Source organism: Myripristis murdjan, chromosome 19, assembly GCF_902150065.1.
Source record: "Myripristis murdjan chromosome 19, fMyrMur1.1, whole genome shotgun sequence".
Taxonomy (NCBI): domain Eukaryota; kingdom Metazoa; phylum Chordata; class Actinopteri; order Holocentriformes; family Holocentridae; genus Myripristis; species Myripristis murdjan.
In genome coordinates this window covers 13,191,394-13,209,529 of record NC_043998.1, presented here as the reverse complement: position 1 = coordinate 13,209,529, position 18,136 = coordinate 13,191,394, and the positions used below count along the sequence as shown (strand labels likewise).

Genomic DNA, 18,136 nt, shown 5'->3' with positions numbered 1-18,136 from the left:
CTGGTTCATTTAGGAGTTGTAAGTCTGGGTTCCAATTAACACTTTGTTGCTTTATTGTGATTCGGCACATTTTTCATTACAAAAATATTTTTTGTGACTGTAAAATTTCAACTGACATATCTGATACAGTGAAATGTTAACTTAATGACAGTTAAATTAAAAAGAAAACACTTCTGATCATATATAGTATCTCCTGAGCTGTATGTATATTCTGTCTTCTGTAGATTTCATGTTAGAGGATCAGTGCAATTTCTTGTTACCTAGCTACACAAACTAAACAGTTTGTCTGACTAGCATCATAGTATTGACCATTAACAGAAAGTGAGTTCATCAAGTTTCTTCTTGTTACTTCTCCTTTTAGAATTAAACTAAGGCACCTCTCTTAAACACTGCATCACTGAAGCTCCACTTTACATGGATTCATACCTCCAGCCTTATTTGACACCATCATCCGCAACATCAAGTGTTCAACTGCTTTCACTGGCACAGAACAGCTGTAAGGCTATACTGTAATCTAGAAAAACACTGGGACAGCAGGTATGTAAGGTACAGCTGCTAAATCCATATTGTGATCTAAAAGTTCTCAGGATTTTCTCAGGAATCTAGTCTCACACCTCCAGCATCAGTTTTTCTGCGTCTGTCCAGCCCATTCATCTTGTCCATGTGCCCTCTGCCAGTAGCTGTCTTTACTTTGCCTTATGAGCTCTTGTGGCTTGACGCTTTTGTTACGTTTCAGGCAACATTTTCACAAGTAGAGCTTGTGACTTGCAGGCCTTTTCCTGTAGTCACTGTCTGGTTGTGGTCTGTCTTAATGTCTATTTCCAAACAGTCTGGAGTACTGTCTCTTCTTTTGTCATCTTCATGCCCTCCAATGTGTTCCACAGAGTTTCCTTTCCCTGCATGTGAGGCCTCCGGGCAGTTTGGCCCCCTCCTCCTGCAGGGTAATCCTTTCTTAGCAGGTTTTACCAAACCCAGGAACAGGCCGCCCAGAGCCATGCCGACTGCACAGGAGTAGAACGCTGAGCCGTAGTTCTGAGTAACATCCACCAGGACACCTAGACGGAGAGTAGGAGCAAAGTGGAAGCATGATAACCCATCACTGACTATTTTTGCACCTGGCATTTCAATGTGATATTTGAGATAGTACTGAATACCTTGATATCGATATCAGAATTGTATTGTAACAATGACTGTTGGTCCTTTCCTAAAATATTTATCCATGAGGTTTTTGATAAACAGTTACTAGTAATGCGGATATGATGAACAAGCAGGTAGAGGCTGGAACAGCTAGAACAATCTAATTAGTTCAGAAAATTGCCTCTCTTTATTTTAATGCAGTCTTTAAAACTAGGAACTATTAAAACTATTACAATATTCAAAATCTCATACGATATTGTGAATTTCCCAGTTTGGGATCAATAAAGTATACCTATCTATCTATCTATCTATCTGATATCTAGTCACATGATGTTGATATAATATCAATATATTGTGAAATTTGTGATGTGATTCTGATTTTTTTAGATCAGGGTGCTGGATGTTCACACTTGGCCTGAAACTTGTCCTTTTTTCGTGCTGTACTGGTTTCAGGTTAACCTTATACCTTATATTTTAGGCCATGGTTTGGTTTGTATCACTGTTTGGCTTGAAAAAAATTCAACTGACCCGGTACTCAAGTTCTTGATTATTAATTTAAACTTATTTCAACAATTCAACACAAGAAGTTGAATATGCTTTTGCCAATGTTCCGTCAAGGTTGTGCAGTTTGGCAGCAGAACAGCTTTGTATGCAGTTGTTAAGCCTCACATTATTAATGAAAAGCAGTGTTGAATGTTCTGCCTAATAAATGCTTTCAATGTAATTTCACATCATGCCAAAAAAACTTCACTGGCAAGATCTGTGCTGAGAAAAATATTTATATATGTCACAGTTCACCACGCCTACTGTTCAGTGAACTTACACCCTTAGCCATTAGGCATTTCCTGTGTGTATAAAATTCTCTCTGCAATAATTCTTCCAACTTCCTCTCCAGCTAGTTACATTGCTTATATGCTCAATGTGGCTGGATTGTGTCCAGACTACATGTAATTCACATCACAGCGCAATCAGGACTATTTCTGTATTTGGTTTTGAAAATCTGTTGCGTTCAAAACTCCTATTTCATGAATCCTCGTATGACCAGATGATGAAAGCAACACTGAAGCAACAAGTTTGGCCATAAGCCAGTGTCTCTGCTAGATGCATCATTATATTCTCTTACCTCCCAGTGGGGGACCAGCCAGCCCAGCAAAGCTATGTATGAACACATAGACTCCAGCAGCAGAAGACATCCTCTTTATACTGACCACATCCTCCTCAGCCAGCAAGGGGATGTGTGTGCTCGCTATGGTTCCCATGAAGAACCCGTACAAGGCACAGCACACAGCCAGGCCGTAAAACTCCCAAACTATTGTGAAGGCCACCAGGACCAGAGTCATTAGAATTACACACACAAGAAGCACTTGGAGCTTCCTCTTGCTCAACTGCCTCCTGGTCATGACCCAACCAATGGAGAAACGGCCCAAGATTTCAGCCACAGCCATGGTGGAGAGCATGTAGGTGGCGCGGTCCCGCTCCACACCTCGATTCACGCTCAGCTCAATGACGTAGAGCTGAGGGGCGAAGAAGCCGAGTGTGGCGAAAAGTCCAAAGAGCGAGTAGCAGATGAAACTGTCCTCTCTGAGAATGGAAAAATCTAGAAGTTTTTGTTTGTTTGTTGACAGGATTTCGTCTCCGTCCTTTTTATCTTCTTTCCTCATTCCCTTCTCTGCGTCTCTGTACTTTTTTTCCTCCTTTTCAGGTTCTTTTCTGTGGGTCCCACTGTCTTTCAAAATATTCTGAACAGTCTCTAACCTTTCTTCCTTATACAGTGAAGTCTTCTTCTCTTGGCTGCTTTCATCTGTGTCCTTCAAAGATTGGACACCAGAGTCTCCAGAGGTCAGAGAATCTGTTGTTAGTTCATTGTCCTGACTGTAGATCTTTTGGGTGTACAAATTCTCCTTTGTAATTGTGTCTTCTGAGTTTGTGCCCTCTAACGTCTCCTGCACACTGAGGGCCTCCAGTTCCTTTGAAGACGATCCGTCAGTCTCTGTGTCGTGGCCTGTTCTGGGCTTGATAATGATCGGCCGTAGCAGAGTTCCACAGATGACGATGGTGCCTTGCAACGCTCCGATCACCACCATGGTGTGGCGCCAGCCAATGTGGTCCCTCAACGCAGCGAAGGCTGGGAAAATGAGGAGTGAATGAGGGAATGTTCTTTAATAAAACTAACATAGTCAGTAGTGTATTTGAAGTTTGCACAGTGATATATAAGTTTGCCAGTAGGGCTGGGTGATGTGGATGAAATCAAATAATCACAATATACGTGACTGAATACTTTGATGTCTCTGATTGTCAAAATGACTACTGGTGCTCTCATACGATATTTACACCCAACAGATTTTTGATAAAGGCAAATAATTGAACAGCTAGATACTGGATAGTACTGGACTTCATGACCACAGAGCTGTTGAAAACTACTACTCTTTACTCAGCCTTACAGCACATGAAGCATACATTCATTACATGCAAATATGCACAAAAATGATAACTCATACTCACTGGGTGCCAGGGCAAACATGGAGAAGGACTCTCCAGTGGAGGCAACAGCCGTGACCAGAGGCCGTCGCCGGTTAAAATAATGCGACAGGATGGTCACAGTGGGCAGGAAGGTCAGACAGTAGCCCAGACCTGCATGCAGGAAAGCAGACACACACTGAGACTTTTTCCAGCTGTTCCTGATCCACACAAGTCAACAAGGAGACAGAGGAAAGCAATCCAATACCTGCAACTATCCCAGTGGTGATGTACATTTGATTGATGGAGTTGGTAAAGGCTGTGGTGATGGTTCCTGTGCTGATGAGTAATCCTCCAAACATAACCACAGGTTGGAAGCCAAACCGGTTGGTCATCACAGACGAAAGAGGAGCTGAAGATCAGTAGTGAAAGAAATGTTGAATGTAGACTCACAACAGCCACCCAAGGCTTTTTATTGTGAATATGTTCAGTCTCTGCCTTTGTCTCTGTTGATGTTTATTTGTTTGTTTTCTATGTTTTGCATCACGTAACCACATCAGCTTTTACTCACCAGTGAAAGTCATGATGAAGACGCAGATGGAGACGATCCAGGAGACTCGGCTGCTGGTCTCCCCAAACTCCTCCATCAGGTCCTGGAGGAAGATGCCGAAGCTCTTGATGGTGCCATAAGTGAAAACCTCCACTAGGAAGAAGGCCACAGCCACCAGCCACCCCCAGCCCCCGTCTGGGGCCTCTGGGTATACTTTGGGCCCCAAAATGCTCCCAGGTCTGGAGGCACACACTGCCATGGCTGAGGCTGAGACAGAGGAGAAGATGCAGATGTGTTAAGGGATTTAACTGGATGGTCAGATTCAACATGAAGCTGCAGAATAAAATCGACTAGGCTTTTGGATTTTTGTGCAAACTTTGTGAGACTAACTTCAAAAGGACAAGGGTGGGGGGCACCTATGTGGTGTGTGAGGTGAAGTCGACCAGCACTGAATGAAGTCATCGTGCGTGCACGTGGAAGCGCGTATAGGAAACGTGAACGCGCACGTGGGCAGCGTCGGTATGCGCCTGCCGGGGTCCGCAGTGAGTACAGCTCAGAGACAGATTCCTGTTTTTACTTGCAGAAGTAACAAACGCGACTTTAAAACATGCATTTGACAGCTGCATTCACCAGCTGACATTGTAGCAGCTGGGGAAACACCAGCCATATCACGTTTCATCACGCGGCTACTCTGGTAAACTCGGATAAACTGCGATGTAGCGTGTTCACGAGTGTTTCGCTGAGTTTAAAGGATGTAAAGAAACGCGTCAATCTCGCGTTGTAACAGTGAAACAAAAGACAGCACGCATCAAGAAAGCAGGGCTGCACAGTCCAGCGGCATGTTTCGATGTTTCGCTAACTGTATTTGAGATCGACTCACTTGGTGCCTAAGTGTTTGGAGTTGCTCCGTCTCTCATTCAGGATACTTGACTGTGAAGTGGTGTGGTTCAGTTGGGCAAAAGATCACACTGATCATCTGCTGGGTCACGGGTAATAATTATGTCGATACGTTCGCCTTTCTTTTTCATTCGCTTCTTTTGCGGCTTGTATTTAAACCACGTCGCTTCTATGGCTACTCACTAGGCTACTGTTTAATGTACAAACACTCGGCCAGTGCCGTAACCACAGCCGGTGAGGGGGGAGCCAGCAGCAGCGCAGCCTCTGCACACACGGCCTGCTCTAATCAGCAATTAATACAATCACAAGCAGGGGAGAGAGGGGGCAAATGAGCCACTTTTTCTGCAACTTTGAAAAAAATAAATTATTTAAAACAAAGTCTGCTGCGTGAAATGAAACCTTTTCTGGTCAGTTTTAGAAGGACAACCCATTAATCAAAAGAGCTGATCCTCTCTGGCACAGTTTAGCCCAGATTAAGGGGAAGCTGAGCATTTGGGGAAGGTTAGTTAGTTGAATCCTGTGGGGTTAAAGTGATACACAACGTTATTTTTGTCCTCTTAGCTATCAGTCCTCTCCAGCATGCAGGTGCAGCCACTCTGTCATCTGTCCCTCCAGTCTCCCCTGGGAAGGCATAGGGTGTATTTTTCAAAACAATGCACATCTTTGCTGATCACAACATACTACAGTGTGTGCTTGTTTTGTGTGTGTATTCTTATGGCTTTGTAATATTTTATGTGTGGATTGCTGTGTCTTTTTTGTATACAGTGATAGTGACACATTAATACTAAATCACATTTTTGCCTGGCTACCATTTACCTGTCATATCCTCTCTCACAAATTCATAGAAATTAATCATCATTCCCAAATCCATTATCACGTGATCAGTTTTGTGTAAAACACTCATCTCACCCACATGCTCACCCTGCCCTGTTCACCCCTACCTACAGCAATATTTAAACCATTCAGATTTAAAATTAAATTTCAAATTTAAAACGCCAGTGTATTGTTTTGTTTGTTTGCCGCCCAAATTCTCAGGATTTAGCAACCTGTGTTTTTTTCCAGTTTATGGTCAAACTTCATATTTTAATAAGCATGGTGTAACTCCCCCCACCCCCTTTGTTGACTGCACACATCATACACACTTAGCACATACCAAAAAAAAAAAAAAAAAATCATGATAATGTGATATTTTTACAGGAACTTGCAGTGTGTCTGTGGTCTTGAGGAGTGGCTTGATGGGACTTTATTAGTATTTTTTTTTTTTTTTTTTTTATCTCCACCACATCATTCCTGTATAATTCGCTTATATAGATCTTTATATATAGTTTATTGTTTTGTCTCCTCACATTCAGCCAAATGTCCCCAATGTTGCCTCTAAAAACACTTTGAGGTCGTTTGGGGATACTATAAAAAGCTGAAGCTCCCATGCAGACCAGGGTGCATAAGATCATGTGATCTTATACGCTGAATAAATGCAGATAAATAAATAACAGGATTATCCTCCAACAGAGTAGGTGCCAGTTACAAATGCAACAGTGAATAATGACTATGGCAATTCTAATTATAACTAAGAAGACATTGGCTGACAATGACATGTGTTACTGTTGCAAATGTAAATCAACAAGCCCACCCCAATCCAAATATTTGCAGTGTATCAAGAGATCATTTGGCACACCCAGGTTCCAATTTTATGGAGTTTATTATTATTCATTATATCGATCTATCTATGTATAGATATAGGCAGATGGATAGATAGATATAGATATGTATAGATATTAGATATAAATATTAGAATTTAATACACCAGAGCCAAAGACTACACTACATTGAGGTACAGAGTAAGGCACTATAGTCTCTTATAGTAGCTGCCACAAAAAATATCACAAATGGAAATATATTTTACATCTGTCAGAAAGACTTTGCCCAAGCATGAAATGCTAAGCTGTAGGCTGTTAGTTTCACTCTGTGTTTGGACCATACTTCTCCTGATGTACTACTGTTACCTCCACACTTGTAACCTAATTCTTTAACAGCCAAACAACAAACCTATTTTCAGACAGCGCATGTGAAAACAAAACCGTGTCTGACGGCTGTAATGTGCATGTGCTCGGCGGTCGCTCCTCTGCGGTGCAGCCTATAGTCCGAGTCACATGGGCCGTTATACAAAGTGAAGCGGCCACTTTGCCTTCTTGGCGACCAGTTCAACACTGCCTGCCTTGTAAGAGGCTCAGACCCTTTTTCACTCCCACACACAAGACGCGTCTTTGTGAGCCAGCTGGCATGCTTCCTACGGCATTCACAGACTCCACTGTAAAACATTACGTGGTTTTTCAACTGTAGAATTTACATTTAGGCTATGGACGAGAGGAAACACTGAGTTATACATCCTGTCCGGCTGATGTAAGTTCACAGTGAAGCGGCATGTGGTCGCTGGTCGACATTAACAACTAACATACTATACAGACTGAGTTTAAGTGCTCTCTATCTAACTGACTGTACATACCCCAATGAAAAATAAACTAAATGAAGATATTTTTATTAAAATGGGTTTAATTCCACATAGTATTTGTATGACTAAATATGCCACATAGTTACTGGGAACAGCTTCTAATTAAAGAAAAAGAGTTGTGGGGTGTTGCGCTGCCCGGCTCTCACCTGTGTGCACAGACTCAGAGAAAAATAGTCCTGAATTTTCTTGACTGTCCCGCCGTAATCCTGTTTCCGTCGCGCCCTGCGAATGAATGACTCAACCTTAGGGACCCATGCTAGTGTACACATGCTTTCGCGCACGCGCATCTCCTGCCACGCGCACGGTTTAGGGTCAGGAGGGATCGGGTTACGGCGTGGCCTGCGCCTATATCAGTCCGCAAACACCCGCACGGACTTGTGATTCTGTGGCGCACAACTTTGAAAAATACAAGTTGTGTGTGTGTGTGTGTGTGTGTGTGTGTGTGTGTGTGTGTGTGTGTGTGTGTGTGTGTGTGTGTGTGTGTGTGTGTGTGTGTGTGTGAGTGTGTGGCAGTCAGTGCATGTTTACTCTGGGTGTGTTTTGTGTGTGTCAAGGTAGGATTGCTTTGTGTATGTGTGTACAACTGACTAGCTGGGGTATAGCAGGCTGAATAAGGGTGTTATATAAGCCCTTGGTGCAGAGATGCAGATGCAGTAGTGCTATCCTGCTCATCTATTAATGTGCACCACCAGCCCTGACACTCATAATCAATTATAGATTAAGTCTAGTCATTCATGCACTGTGCAGTCTCACACCTTGAGGAGTTTCAGTTCAGTCATTTAACTGTTGACCCTCATTTCAGCCAAATCTTACCCAAAGTTTCATCTCCGCCTTTTTCCAAGCCATTCAAGTTAACAAGCTCACAAAAAAGCATAAAACATGCGTTAAATTTCTTCAAACCAGATATCTGCATGCTTGTTAGTTCAAACATTTATTATCTCTGATATTTGCATTAGTGTGACAGGTGTCAGTGTGTGGGGACCGACAAGATTATAATAGATTGCCCATTAACGTCAGCAGTTTTGGAGAAGGCTATGGAACTGTGGGTTTTGGCTTGGTTTGGTTTAACATGAGGGTGAGTAAATAATGAGTAAATGTTTATTTTGGGGGTGCTTTACCCCGCAAAATGCTTCAGTGCAGTGTATTCCTCATGTAAAACATAGCAAAGTGTACATTTGGGGGTAACATGACAGCCTACCTCAACATTAAGAAGGTGAGGAATTGTTCCATCATTGTTTATGCTTCTAACAAATGCTGTATTTTTACTTGTTTTGTGCTGTTAGAGGCACAGCTGACTTTTACCGCAGGACATATTGTCTCTGGCTTTAGTCATAAATGCAGATACACCTTCCCTTGTAAGAAAACAAAACAAAACAGCCTTTCTTTTGGTTGTTTGGATGTTTTGAATGTCTTTAAAGGCATTTCAGCACTCACTCTCTGTCATACCTGAACTCTTTTCTCATGTGAACTTGAAACTTTTGTTGCAGCTTTTACAAAAACAGTTACCCTCAGGCTACACTACTCTACCGATAGTATGTCAGTGTGTTTTGCAACTCAGTTTGCACCAGAATGTGTTTGCATTAAAGTGCCACGTGCCTCATTCATACACTGTCCCACTGATCCTGATTTCAGAGGATTAATATAATTTTTTAACCTCAGTCATTTAAAATAGAAATGGATTAGGTACATGAGGTCTAGGGCTCAGACTTTTTAAAGATAAGCAGTTATACCTTAGTCTTAATCATTATGACCACAACTCCAAAACTGACTTGTGTTTTTGCTTCGTGCAGGTTTTGACACAAAATGACAGCGGGTTTTAGCCTGCTGCTTCTGTCCGGGACACTGCTCTGTGGACTGCTGCTGCACACAGTGAGCCGGCGTGGGGCCAGGCCTGAACAGCCCAGTAAGAGACCCAGTTTTATTCTCATACTGGCAGATGATATAGGTTGGGGTGACCTGGCTGCCAATCAGCCTGGAGAGAGAGCAAACAACACGCCTCACCTTGACCTGATGGCTCAGCAAGGAATGAGGTACAACAGTTCACACATTTGTTAGCACTGTCAGCGATCTTATTAAATGTCATGTTCTATTGACAAAATCAGATTTGAAAAGCTGTTACTTTGACATCGTATGTGCTCAGGGTTGAGACTTAAAGGTGCACTGTGCAAAATTTATGGTCAACTGAAGTGAGGTTTAGACTAAACAAAAAAAAAAAAAAAAAAAAAAAAGATTGAATAGACACATCTGATCAGCTATGGAAACCATGCAGACTCAACTGCATGATTTCCATAGCTAGTGAGTCACATAACAAGCAATCACATAACTCATTTAGGTATGTGATTCACAAGGTTTCACACTTTCTGGCAGTTTGACATAGTGCCCCCTTAAGGTCAAAACTTTAATGTAAAGACAGCTGTTTCATGCTATTTATTTCACAGTATCTGACCTATATATGAACCTATGGAGTGTGTTTTACATTGTGTTTTTCATACTTTGTCCTTGTGACTCTCCTTACGTCAGTTGTCAAAAGTTGCCCATTTAAAAATCTTCATTGTTTTCCAGATTGACAGACTTTCACTCCCCAGCCTCAACCTGCTCCCCGTCCCGTGCCGCCATCTTGACGGGCCGCTACGGCCTAAGAAACGGGGTGACTCATAACTTCGCTGTGGGCTCTGTGGCAGGCTTGCCACTGTCCGAAGTCACCTTGGCCCAGCTGTTACAGAGGGCCGGATATTACACCGCCATGATAGGGAAATGGCACCTCGGCCACAACGGGCCATACGGGCCAACTAACAGAGGTGAGTGGGACGGATCGACATTTACACCCCAAAAACCCGACAGGAACTAAGAGAACGCAGCAGGCTCAGATGAGGCTGCACTTTCTCACTGAGCTGTGTGTGCTTGTGTTGGGTTTGGTGTGACTTATCACATCTTAAGAGTGAAACACAAACTGTCTCCTAAACAGCAGGCAGTGAGCACTCCATCCAGAGAAACGCTCGGCTCACTAACATCAGATCTTTGGCCTCCCATTAGTTTCCTTTGGTATAAAACATCACAGGCCAGCGGGGTCGGTAAACATGAAATGACCCTGTGCAGTTTGCTGACGTCATTGCACATGATTTGTGGGTATTGAACTTCAAAAGTTTCACTTACCTCCCATGGCCTCTTTTGAACAACATGTACTCTTGCACAGTTTTAATAAAACGTTGAAACAAATGAGCAGTTGCAGTTGAAAATATTATAATACAGATACACCCAGCGGGTCCAAACGTTTATACGTACAGGTTCATTTCAGGTTTTAAAAGACAGTCCCACATATTGTTAGTATAAACCGGTATAAACTGGATACTAGATTCCTCCACAGAGCTCAGCCAGAGCGAAACCATGGGAGTGTCAACATATTGTAACGCCTCTGTCAGGGGAAAGCTCTGTATGTCCAATTTTGTGATTGTCATTTTTTTAAACTTAATATGAAGATTTACTTGCTTCTCTGTGGATTATGGTTTTCACTTGACAACATGAAAACAGCGTCAAGTGTTTTCATTATGTCAGGTGGTATGTCACAGAGAGATAAGGAGTTATATGCGTTTTTATCTGCCAGGCAGGTTGTGGGGTCTTTTTAAATTCTGTGACACAACGTTTTTGTCTTTTGTGTTTTGTATGTGGGTGTGTGCTGGTATCAGAGATAGGTGACACATGAGGAACACACTGCCAAGAGACAAACCAGATATTCAGCGTCTGCCCCGTGTCTTTGTTGCAGGTTTTGACTATTACCTGGGAGTTCCTTACAGTAATGACATGGGCTGTACTGATATGCCTGGGTATGACATGCCCCACTGCGTTCCCTGCTCCATGGGTACGCAGGTATACAGGTACAGCATTTTAATCACATTATACACCTCTCTGTGGTGCTTCTTACACTAACTGGAGACTGACAAGTAATCACCTGCCAAAACATGTAGACATAACAACACAGAAACTGTGGTATTTTCCTAGGTGATGTCACACATCAGCCAATTAACTCTAAACCGCGTCCCCACTTGACACAGTCACAGGCACATAACATTCATTTTGGATGTATGATTATGCTTTATTATCCACACACCCTAGGTTGAAGAGGAGTGTACACGGCGGCTGTTATTCCAAAGTGGGCCTTCCTCTGCTTGAGAACAGCAGCATCGTGGAGCAGCCTCTGGATCTGTGGGCACTAACACAGCAGTACAAATCTGCTGCACTCAAGATCATAAACAATGCAAGGTGCAGTACATTTCTACACATAAAAAATAGTAAAAGTATACCCAGCCATCTATGTGGTTATCTATTATAATCTTATCAGTCATGTCAATGCACCAGCCACACCTCAGGTAACACAGAGAAGCAGCACAAAGTGATGAGATTCTCCACCTTGCAGCAGCACAGGACTCTCTTGTGTGACCTAAAACCCTTAACGTTTGTGTTTGCGTTCCCCGCGTGACATGTTGACAGGAGGCTGCCGCGCACATGTCCCGTGCACGAATGTAGCCCTGCGCTTTGGAACATCAAATCAACACAGATGTTATTGATTGTGTGGTTGTTATTCCAGAGCCCGGTTGTGCAACCTGTGTCGCCGTGTGTTTGAACCAGGCCGGTCCTGATTCTCTGTTCAAAGATAGCAAGCTCCACTCTCCTGTCAGTGCGCCATCCACTGACTCAGCAGGCAGCAAAGCTTAGTGTCACTTGCTTGTACATATATGTGTGTGTGTGTGTGTGTGTGTGTGTTGTGTCTTTCCACAGACTGTGTAGTTGCAAACTGAACGACTCAAATGTGACAGGAGAGTCCAGGAGAGACTGCTGAGAGACTGAAATGTGTTTGACAACTTGCAAATACAGAAGCATTCAAGGACAAACCCTGACAAGCAAGTGCACATTTGACAGGCTAATCTCCCATGATTGCAATGCCTGTAGACATTCCAGACAGAGGAGAGGAGCTTTTTAGATTAACCCACAGAGTCAGAATGCTAGGAGGAGCACTAGAGGAGAGACAGTGTGTGTGTGTGTGTGTGTGTGTGTGTGTGTGTGTGTGTGTGTGTGTGTGTGTGTGTGTGTGTGTGAGCGATGGGAGGATGGCAGCTAATTTCTCACTGTGCAACTGTCTGCCTACGCTCTATAGCACCAGGTCATGTGACTATAGGGTTGTGGTTCTCAGTCATGCGGAGTCATGACTTACAGGATTGGTTGGACAAGTGTTTAGTCCAACCAGTCAATGCGGGCGCTGGTTTCACTCATGCTGCATTCTGGAGATGTCGGAAAGTCGGAAATTCCTGTTTTCTGCTATGAAAAATGCAACATAATGGCAGGCCTGTGTTCATGTCATAGTGGGGTCAAAGCAGCACTTAACTCAACCCTGAGATTTCACAGATGAGGTACACAGGCGTACACTGTGAACGCTACAGGACTACACTTTTAACCTGATTGTAATCCTCAGAATACACTTTATTTTCCAATTATCTGCATTACATGATCTTAAATCCATCAAAATACCTGTGTAGTAAACAGTAAAATGTTTGAATTCTCAAAGAACACAACATACAAATGCCTCAGGAGTTTAGCACAACTCTTTTAGCCAATCATAACCTAAGACAAAAAGGCATGCCACTCAGTTTTTGTGTGTTTTCATTTGCATTTGATACCAAAACATTGGATTAATTGGATTTGTCTTTCCCCAGCCCTGTTCTTTACATAAGTAAACCATGTGATGTACATTCTGTGCCATGAAGCTGCTGAATATTTTAAAATTTCAGACAAAATATCTTTTATTTTTATTTACTTATCCCTTATTTTACCAGGAAGATCCCATTGAGATACAGTGTCTTTTCTTCCAAGGAGTCCTGGATCTAATCTAATATATGTTGAACAGACAGGAGAATTTTATGCTAGGCAACTTAAACTTAAATTTTGTAGGAGTCCATGTTTCACTGGGTGATGCGATTTCAACATAAAAGCTGGGAATTATGGATGTAGGACTCTGAAAAGAATGCAGCATCATTAACACACCATCAACACAGGGCTATATAGGCTACAGTGTAAATCTAGACAGCAGTAGTTATTCTGGAGGTTGTGTGTTACCTTCCCAGGGAGCGAGGACAGCCCTACCTGCTCTACATTGCTTTGGCCCACATGCACGTCCCCCTGGCCCCTCCCCTCCCTCTGGATGATGGCCGAGTGTACGCTGCGAGCCTGCGAGAGATGGACAGCCTGGTGGGAGCAGTGAAGACGGCCTCTGATGCCACAGACAGAGACAACACACTCATCTGGTTCACTGGTGTGTTGCCTGGATGTGTTATGTCTGTTAGTGTGAGGCCATTGCTATCGATGGACAAATTAAACTTAAATTATAGTTTAATTTGTGTGTGTGTGTGTGTACGTTTTGTGTTTAGGTGACAACGGTCCCTGGGAGCAGAAATGCCAGTATGCAGGAAATGTCGGGCCCTTCAAAGGGAAGTGGCAGACCAGCCGAGGTAAAAAAAAAAACAAAAAAAAACACAAACTTAACAGGTAAAAATGACACACATGGGTGTTATTTCCTCTAGAGACAGAGGGAACATGTCCACTTTTGAAAATTGTCCCCCCACTTTTTGTTTCTCCCCCAGCACACTCAACAAAAGACAACAAAGAATGTATGTTCTCAAATAAAATATTGTGCCCAAAACGTAGTATTCCTTTAATAAAGTCACCTCTTGCTTGTTTTTAAGGTGGGGGTTCAGCTAAGCGGACCACCTGGGAAGGGGGCCACCGGGTGCCAACAGTGGCCTACTGGCCTGGTAAAATCCCTGCCAACACCACCAGCTCTGCCCTGCTCAGGTATTTACAGCAGAATTTCATATTCCTAACACTGAAAATCCAAAATGGACAAGTGAGCAGTCATTACAAGATATAGCATTCAGGCACGCAAAGCACTTTGACAAAAAAGTCAAAAAAGTCAGACAAACAAGCATACACCTCCACGATAACCATCACGATAAGTATCATTAAATCCAGCGAGCGTTTGTTCAGGATGGCACTCCGCTTCGTGTAAAGCTCAGAATGCCCCGCGCAAAAAGAGGGCGCCTCTTTAATTCAGAGCCCTTTGGGAATCCTGTAGTTTCGGCAGTAATCTCAGTGTGGCACAGTGCACTTCCTGGCGTGCGACTTTCTTTTTTAGTTTGGCGATCTGGTGCCAGTGTTTATCTAAATATCTCTTCCAAGGTCTTCCAAGGAAATATGCTCTGTTTTGTAAGTGGAGATATTTTCCCAGTCAGTCTGGTTAAGCGAGTTTCTATGTGCTCATTAATAACCCAAAACAGTCCTTCAAAACATATCCTGGTTAAATGTATGTTTGACTGTTTTAGCCACAGTTAGCAGTAAGTGACAGAGTAAAAAAGTTAAAATATAATATGGTAGTTTTTGCATTGTTTATCTGTATGTATGCATCTATCTTTTCCAAGTGGGTGAGATTGCATCATCTTTGTGTTTCGTTTATCAAAAATATTTTCTTTGTTTTCTTATGATTTCCTCTGAGATGATGCGTCATGTAGGCACCTGACAAAACTCTCCCCGCCTGTGGTCGGCTTGAAAATAGATCCTCCCACCTTAGAGGTGTACGTAACATGGATCATGGATCATCATGTAAACCAACAGAATTACTGTGAGGAAGAGCATGAAGTCACACTGTTTTCCAGAAAGTCGAAGAATTGGGAGTTCATTTAAGACTCAAAGATGACGCGAAATCACACAAATAATTTCTGGATCCTATTCAGTTTCTCTCAACGTATAATCTGCACTTATGGCTTCAGTGTGAAAAGACTGTCTGTTTACTGTGGCACATAGCTAGTTCACTAGGCAGGCAGATATTACTGGAAACTTGCGTTGCTTAGCAGTGAGATGGAAGTGGCTATGGTTTCCTTTTATACCCTCTGCTCCATCTTGTTCTGTTGTTTTGCTTTTATGTAAGAAGCACAATTTATGTAAATCTTTGTCACAAGTGGTATAACAGAGCAACAACAGGATGCAAAGATTCATTAGAAAGAAAGACAAAAACTTCTCTCGTCTTGTCTTCTCATTTCTTCTCTCAGTGGTATGGATATCTTCCCGACCCTGCTGTCGCTGGCGGGGCTGCAGCCTCCCTCAGACAGACGTTATGACGGCATCGATGCCACAAATGTCCTCCTGCACGGTCAGCAGACGGGACGCGAGGTACAAACGCTACGTCAGATGTAACCTCGTGCTTATACAGTTGACTTGTCAGTGATTCTGCTGGGGAGCGTCCAGCAGAGGTGAGGCCTCTCATGAGTTCTCTGCTCTCCTTGCTCGTAGTTTCTCTGCCACCCAAACAGTGGAGCTGCAGGGAAGTTTGGGGACCTGCAGGCGGTCCGAGCAGGGAAACACAAAGCCTTCTACCTCACAGGTATGCCTTGTGATTACACTTTAAGTCTCCTGCACTGATTATTCATGTGCCATGGTGTAAGGACAGTCAAACGCCTGCAGGTGTGGTCTCCATATATAGGGTTAATTTTTTCTTTAAATAAAATAAATAAAAAATATGGTAGGTTGTATGGTGACATTATTTATATTAGGTGATCAGCGCAGTATGCAGACCAATAACCTCATAGAAATAAAAAATTAATTTTATACAAAGGGGTAATATAATGTGCTTTACATAAAATAGCATTAAGTGCATTTGCAAAAAGATAATCATTTTAAAAAGAATAGAAGGCATAAAATGTGTCACGCCAAAACGTCTAAAAAAAAATCACCGAGGTATAAAAAGTTTATAAGTCATAAGCTGCTTTTGATACTGTTATTTTGTAGCAAAATAAAAGCATATATATATGATAATGTATATGATGTGTATGATAATAAATATTGACTTCCAGTCAATCTCTGCTTATTCTCTCAATCTCTGCTTCCAGTCAAGCTCTGATTATTGTCTGTTCTGCTGCCTTCTGCAAACTGCTTACTCTCCTTGTCTCCTTAAAAAACAGCACTAGCATCAATCAGATATTATTTTTACTTTCAGTATTTGGCTGATTTCTTATGTGACTCTCTTAACTTGGATTGCAACACTCAATATTACTGTAATTAACGATTAGCAACAGAGTAAACTAACATGGTCTTTTGTTTTTGTTTTTAAAAAATGCACATTGGAATTGATATTGGCTGTTATGGGTGGGAACATGTCAGACTTCTGCAACAGAGAAACACAGCGATCCTTTCCTGTTGTGAACCATCTTGCCCAAAGGTGGAAAAAACATGCCGGCACGTGAGCTCTGCTGCTGTTGTTGACCAGCTGAGCGCTCTCTCCTCCCTCCAGGTGCGGCCGAGGCATGCGGCGGCGGCAGGGGGAGGCAGCAGCTCCACAACCCACCTCTGATATTTGATCTGGAAAGTGATGAGGGAGAGGAAACACCCCTGGACTCCGGCTCACCTGAGTATCAGAGAGCACTGGACAGGATTGCCGAGGGGAGGGAGGAGTTATTATGGGACATTGCCACGGACCAGTCGGTCTCCACAGCTGACTACACAACGGACCAATCGGCAGCCCCCTGTTGTGACCCGCGACACCCTGTCTGCCGCTGCCACATGCTGGGCTGAGAGTGGGAGGACACACACTCACACACACACACGTATAGCCTGGAGAAGACACCAGGATGACGGTAAACAGCCTCAGAGAGCAGAGGAGCAGGCGTTTGAACTCGGCTTTGTTGTTTTTGGCTCATCCGGCTGATCTGCGTCTCTGTGAGGACATTAATCTGTGAAAAGTGACTAAGAGGGCACAGCGATCTTCTTGGTAAAGAGACATTCCCTACCTGCACACACTTTTCTGTACTGTGCACGGATGGCTTTGTTGCACTATATTCCAACATTTGAAAGCCACGTGGTTTATTGTTTTTATGCTTTTGTCTTCTTCTTTTCTTAATGTGTGTTTTTAAACCTCATCACCAATCATTTACTGCACAGTTCCCAAACCAGTGCTGGGGGACAGAAAATATGTACATTTACATTATAAGATAGCTCTTATCGAGAGCTACTTACAATGGACAGTATAGCTGAGGAGTGCAGTCGGAGCTGTGTGGCCCTCACTGCAAAATATTGCTGTTGTCCTGAAGTGATCATGTATGATTGCAAGTCTTAAATGTGTGCAAATTTTTTTTTTATTGTGTACAAATGTCACAGCCCAGGTTGGCCAAGAAGATTGTCTTGCAACTATGACAAGTCTTAATGCTGGCTTTGAACACTGAAAACATTTCATACCCACATAGTTTCAGTAAATCTAGGCACTCATGAACCTTCTGCACAATAATGACTGTACTTTAACTGTAACTGTACAGCTAGTATCGACAAATGCATTGTTAAGGTCTCAGGGAAGAAATTGGAACTTCTGAAATATCCAAAAAAATGTGATGATGTGTGCTACGGTAAGTATTAAATAAAAAAATAAAACTCTCACCAAATTTACTTGAATATATTGGGTATTATTTATGTGTTTATGTATTTGTGTGTGTGCTATGATTTGATTCAAGTTACAAAGGCTGTGGTGTTATTTTTCTTTCTGAGCAAAACTACAGAGA

The 18,136-nt window shown here is 42.7% G+C and overlaps 2 protein-coding genes across 4 annotated transcripts; one reads left to right on the top strand and one right to left on the bottom strand.

Moving 5' to 3' along the window:
- Window positions 1–29: 29 nt before the first annotated feature.
- Window positions 30–7,760, bottom strand: LOC115377683 (monocarboxylate transporter 7-like). 2 transcript variants are annotated; one of them, XM_030077601.1, is made up of 6 exons: window positions 7,697–7,760; window positions 4,166–4,411; window positions 3,863–4,006; window positions 3,640–3,768; window positions 2,261–3,262; window positions 30–1,055 (listed from the first exon to the last, which is right to left on the bottom strand). In XM_030077601.1, exons 2-6 carry the CDS (start codon window positions 4,401–4,403, stop codon window positions 733–735), a joined length of 1,836 nt encoding a protein of 611 aa, XP_029933461.1. In that variant the 5' UTR covers window positions 4,404–4,411; window positions 7,697–7,760; the 3' UTR covers window positions 30–732. The 2 variants fall into 2 exon arrangements, with proteins under 2 accessions (XP_029933461.1, XP_029933460.1); XM_030077600.1 differs by lacking the exon at window positions 7,697–7,760 and adding an exon at window positions 5,025–5,161.
- On the top strand, window positions 4,582–18,051 carry arsg (arylsulfatase G). 2 transcript variants are annotated; one of them, XM_030077603.1, is made up of 11 exons: window positions 4,582–4,686; window positions 9,341–9,580; window positions 10,113–10,348; window positions 11,311–11,422; window positions 11,661–11,807; window positions 13,664–13,851; window positions 13,967–14,047; window positions 14,282–14,390; window positions 15,641–15,761; window positions 15,882–15,972; window positions 16,879–18,051. In XM_030077603.1, exons 2-11 carry the CDS (start codon window positions 9,354–9,356, stop codon window positions 17,157–17,159), a joined length of 1,593 nt encoding a protein of 530 aa, XP_029933463.1. In that variant the 5' UTR covers window positions 4,582–4,686; window positions 9,341–9,353; the 3' UTR covers window positions 17,160–18,051. The 2 variants fall into 2 exon arrangements, with proteins under 2 accessions (XP_029933463.1, XP_029933464.1); XM_030077604.1 differs by lacking the exon at window positions 4,582–4,686 and adding an exon at window positions 5,011–5,134.
- Window positions 18,052–18,136: the final 85 nt, after the last annotated feature.

Excerpts from the sequence above, each read along its gene's own strand:
- LOC115377683 (XM_030077601.1), bottom strand. The coding sequence starts at position 4,403 with ATGGCAGTGTGTGCCTCCAGACCTGGGAGCATTTTGGGGCCCAAAGTA. Across the intron at positions 4,007-4,165 it reads CTTCATCATGACTTTCACTG|CTCCTCTTTCGTCTGTGATG; the intron begins GTGAGTAAAAGC and ends ACTGATCTTCAG. Across the intron at positions 1,056-2,260 it reads GGCTGGTCCCCCACTGGGAG|GTGTCCTGGTGGATGTTACT; the intron begins GTAAGAGAATAT and ends CTCTCCGTCTAG.
- arsg (XM_030077603.1), top strand. The coding sequence starts at position 9,354 with ATGACAGCGGGTTTTAGCCTGCTGCTTCTGTCCGGGACACTGCTCTGT. Across the intron at positions 9,581-10,112 it reads ATGGCTCAGCAAGGAATGAG|ATTGACAGACTTTCACTCCC; the intron begins GTACAACAGTTC and ends ATTGTTTTCCAG. Across the intron at positions 13,852-13,966 it reads CACACTCATCTGGTTCACTG|GTGACAACGGTCCCTGGGAG; the intron begins GTGTGTTGCCTG and ends TTTTGTGTTTAG.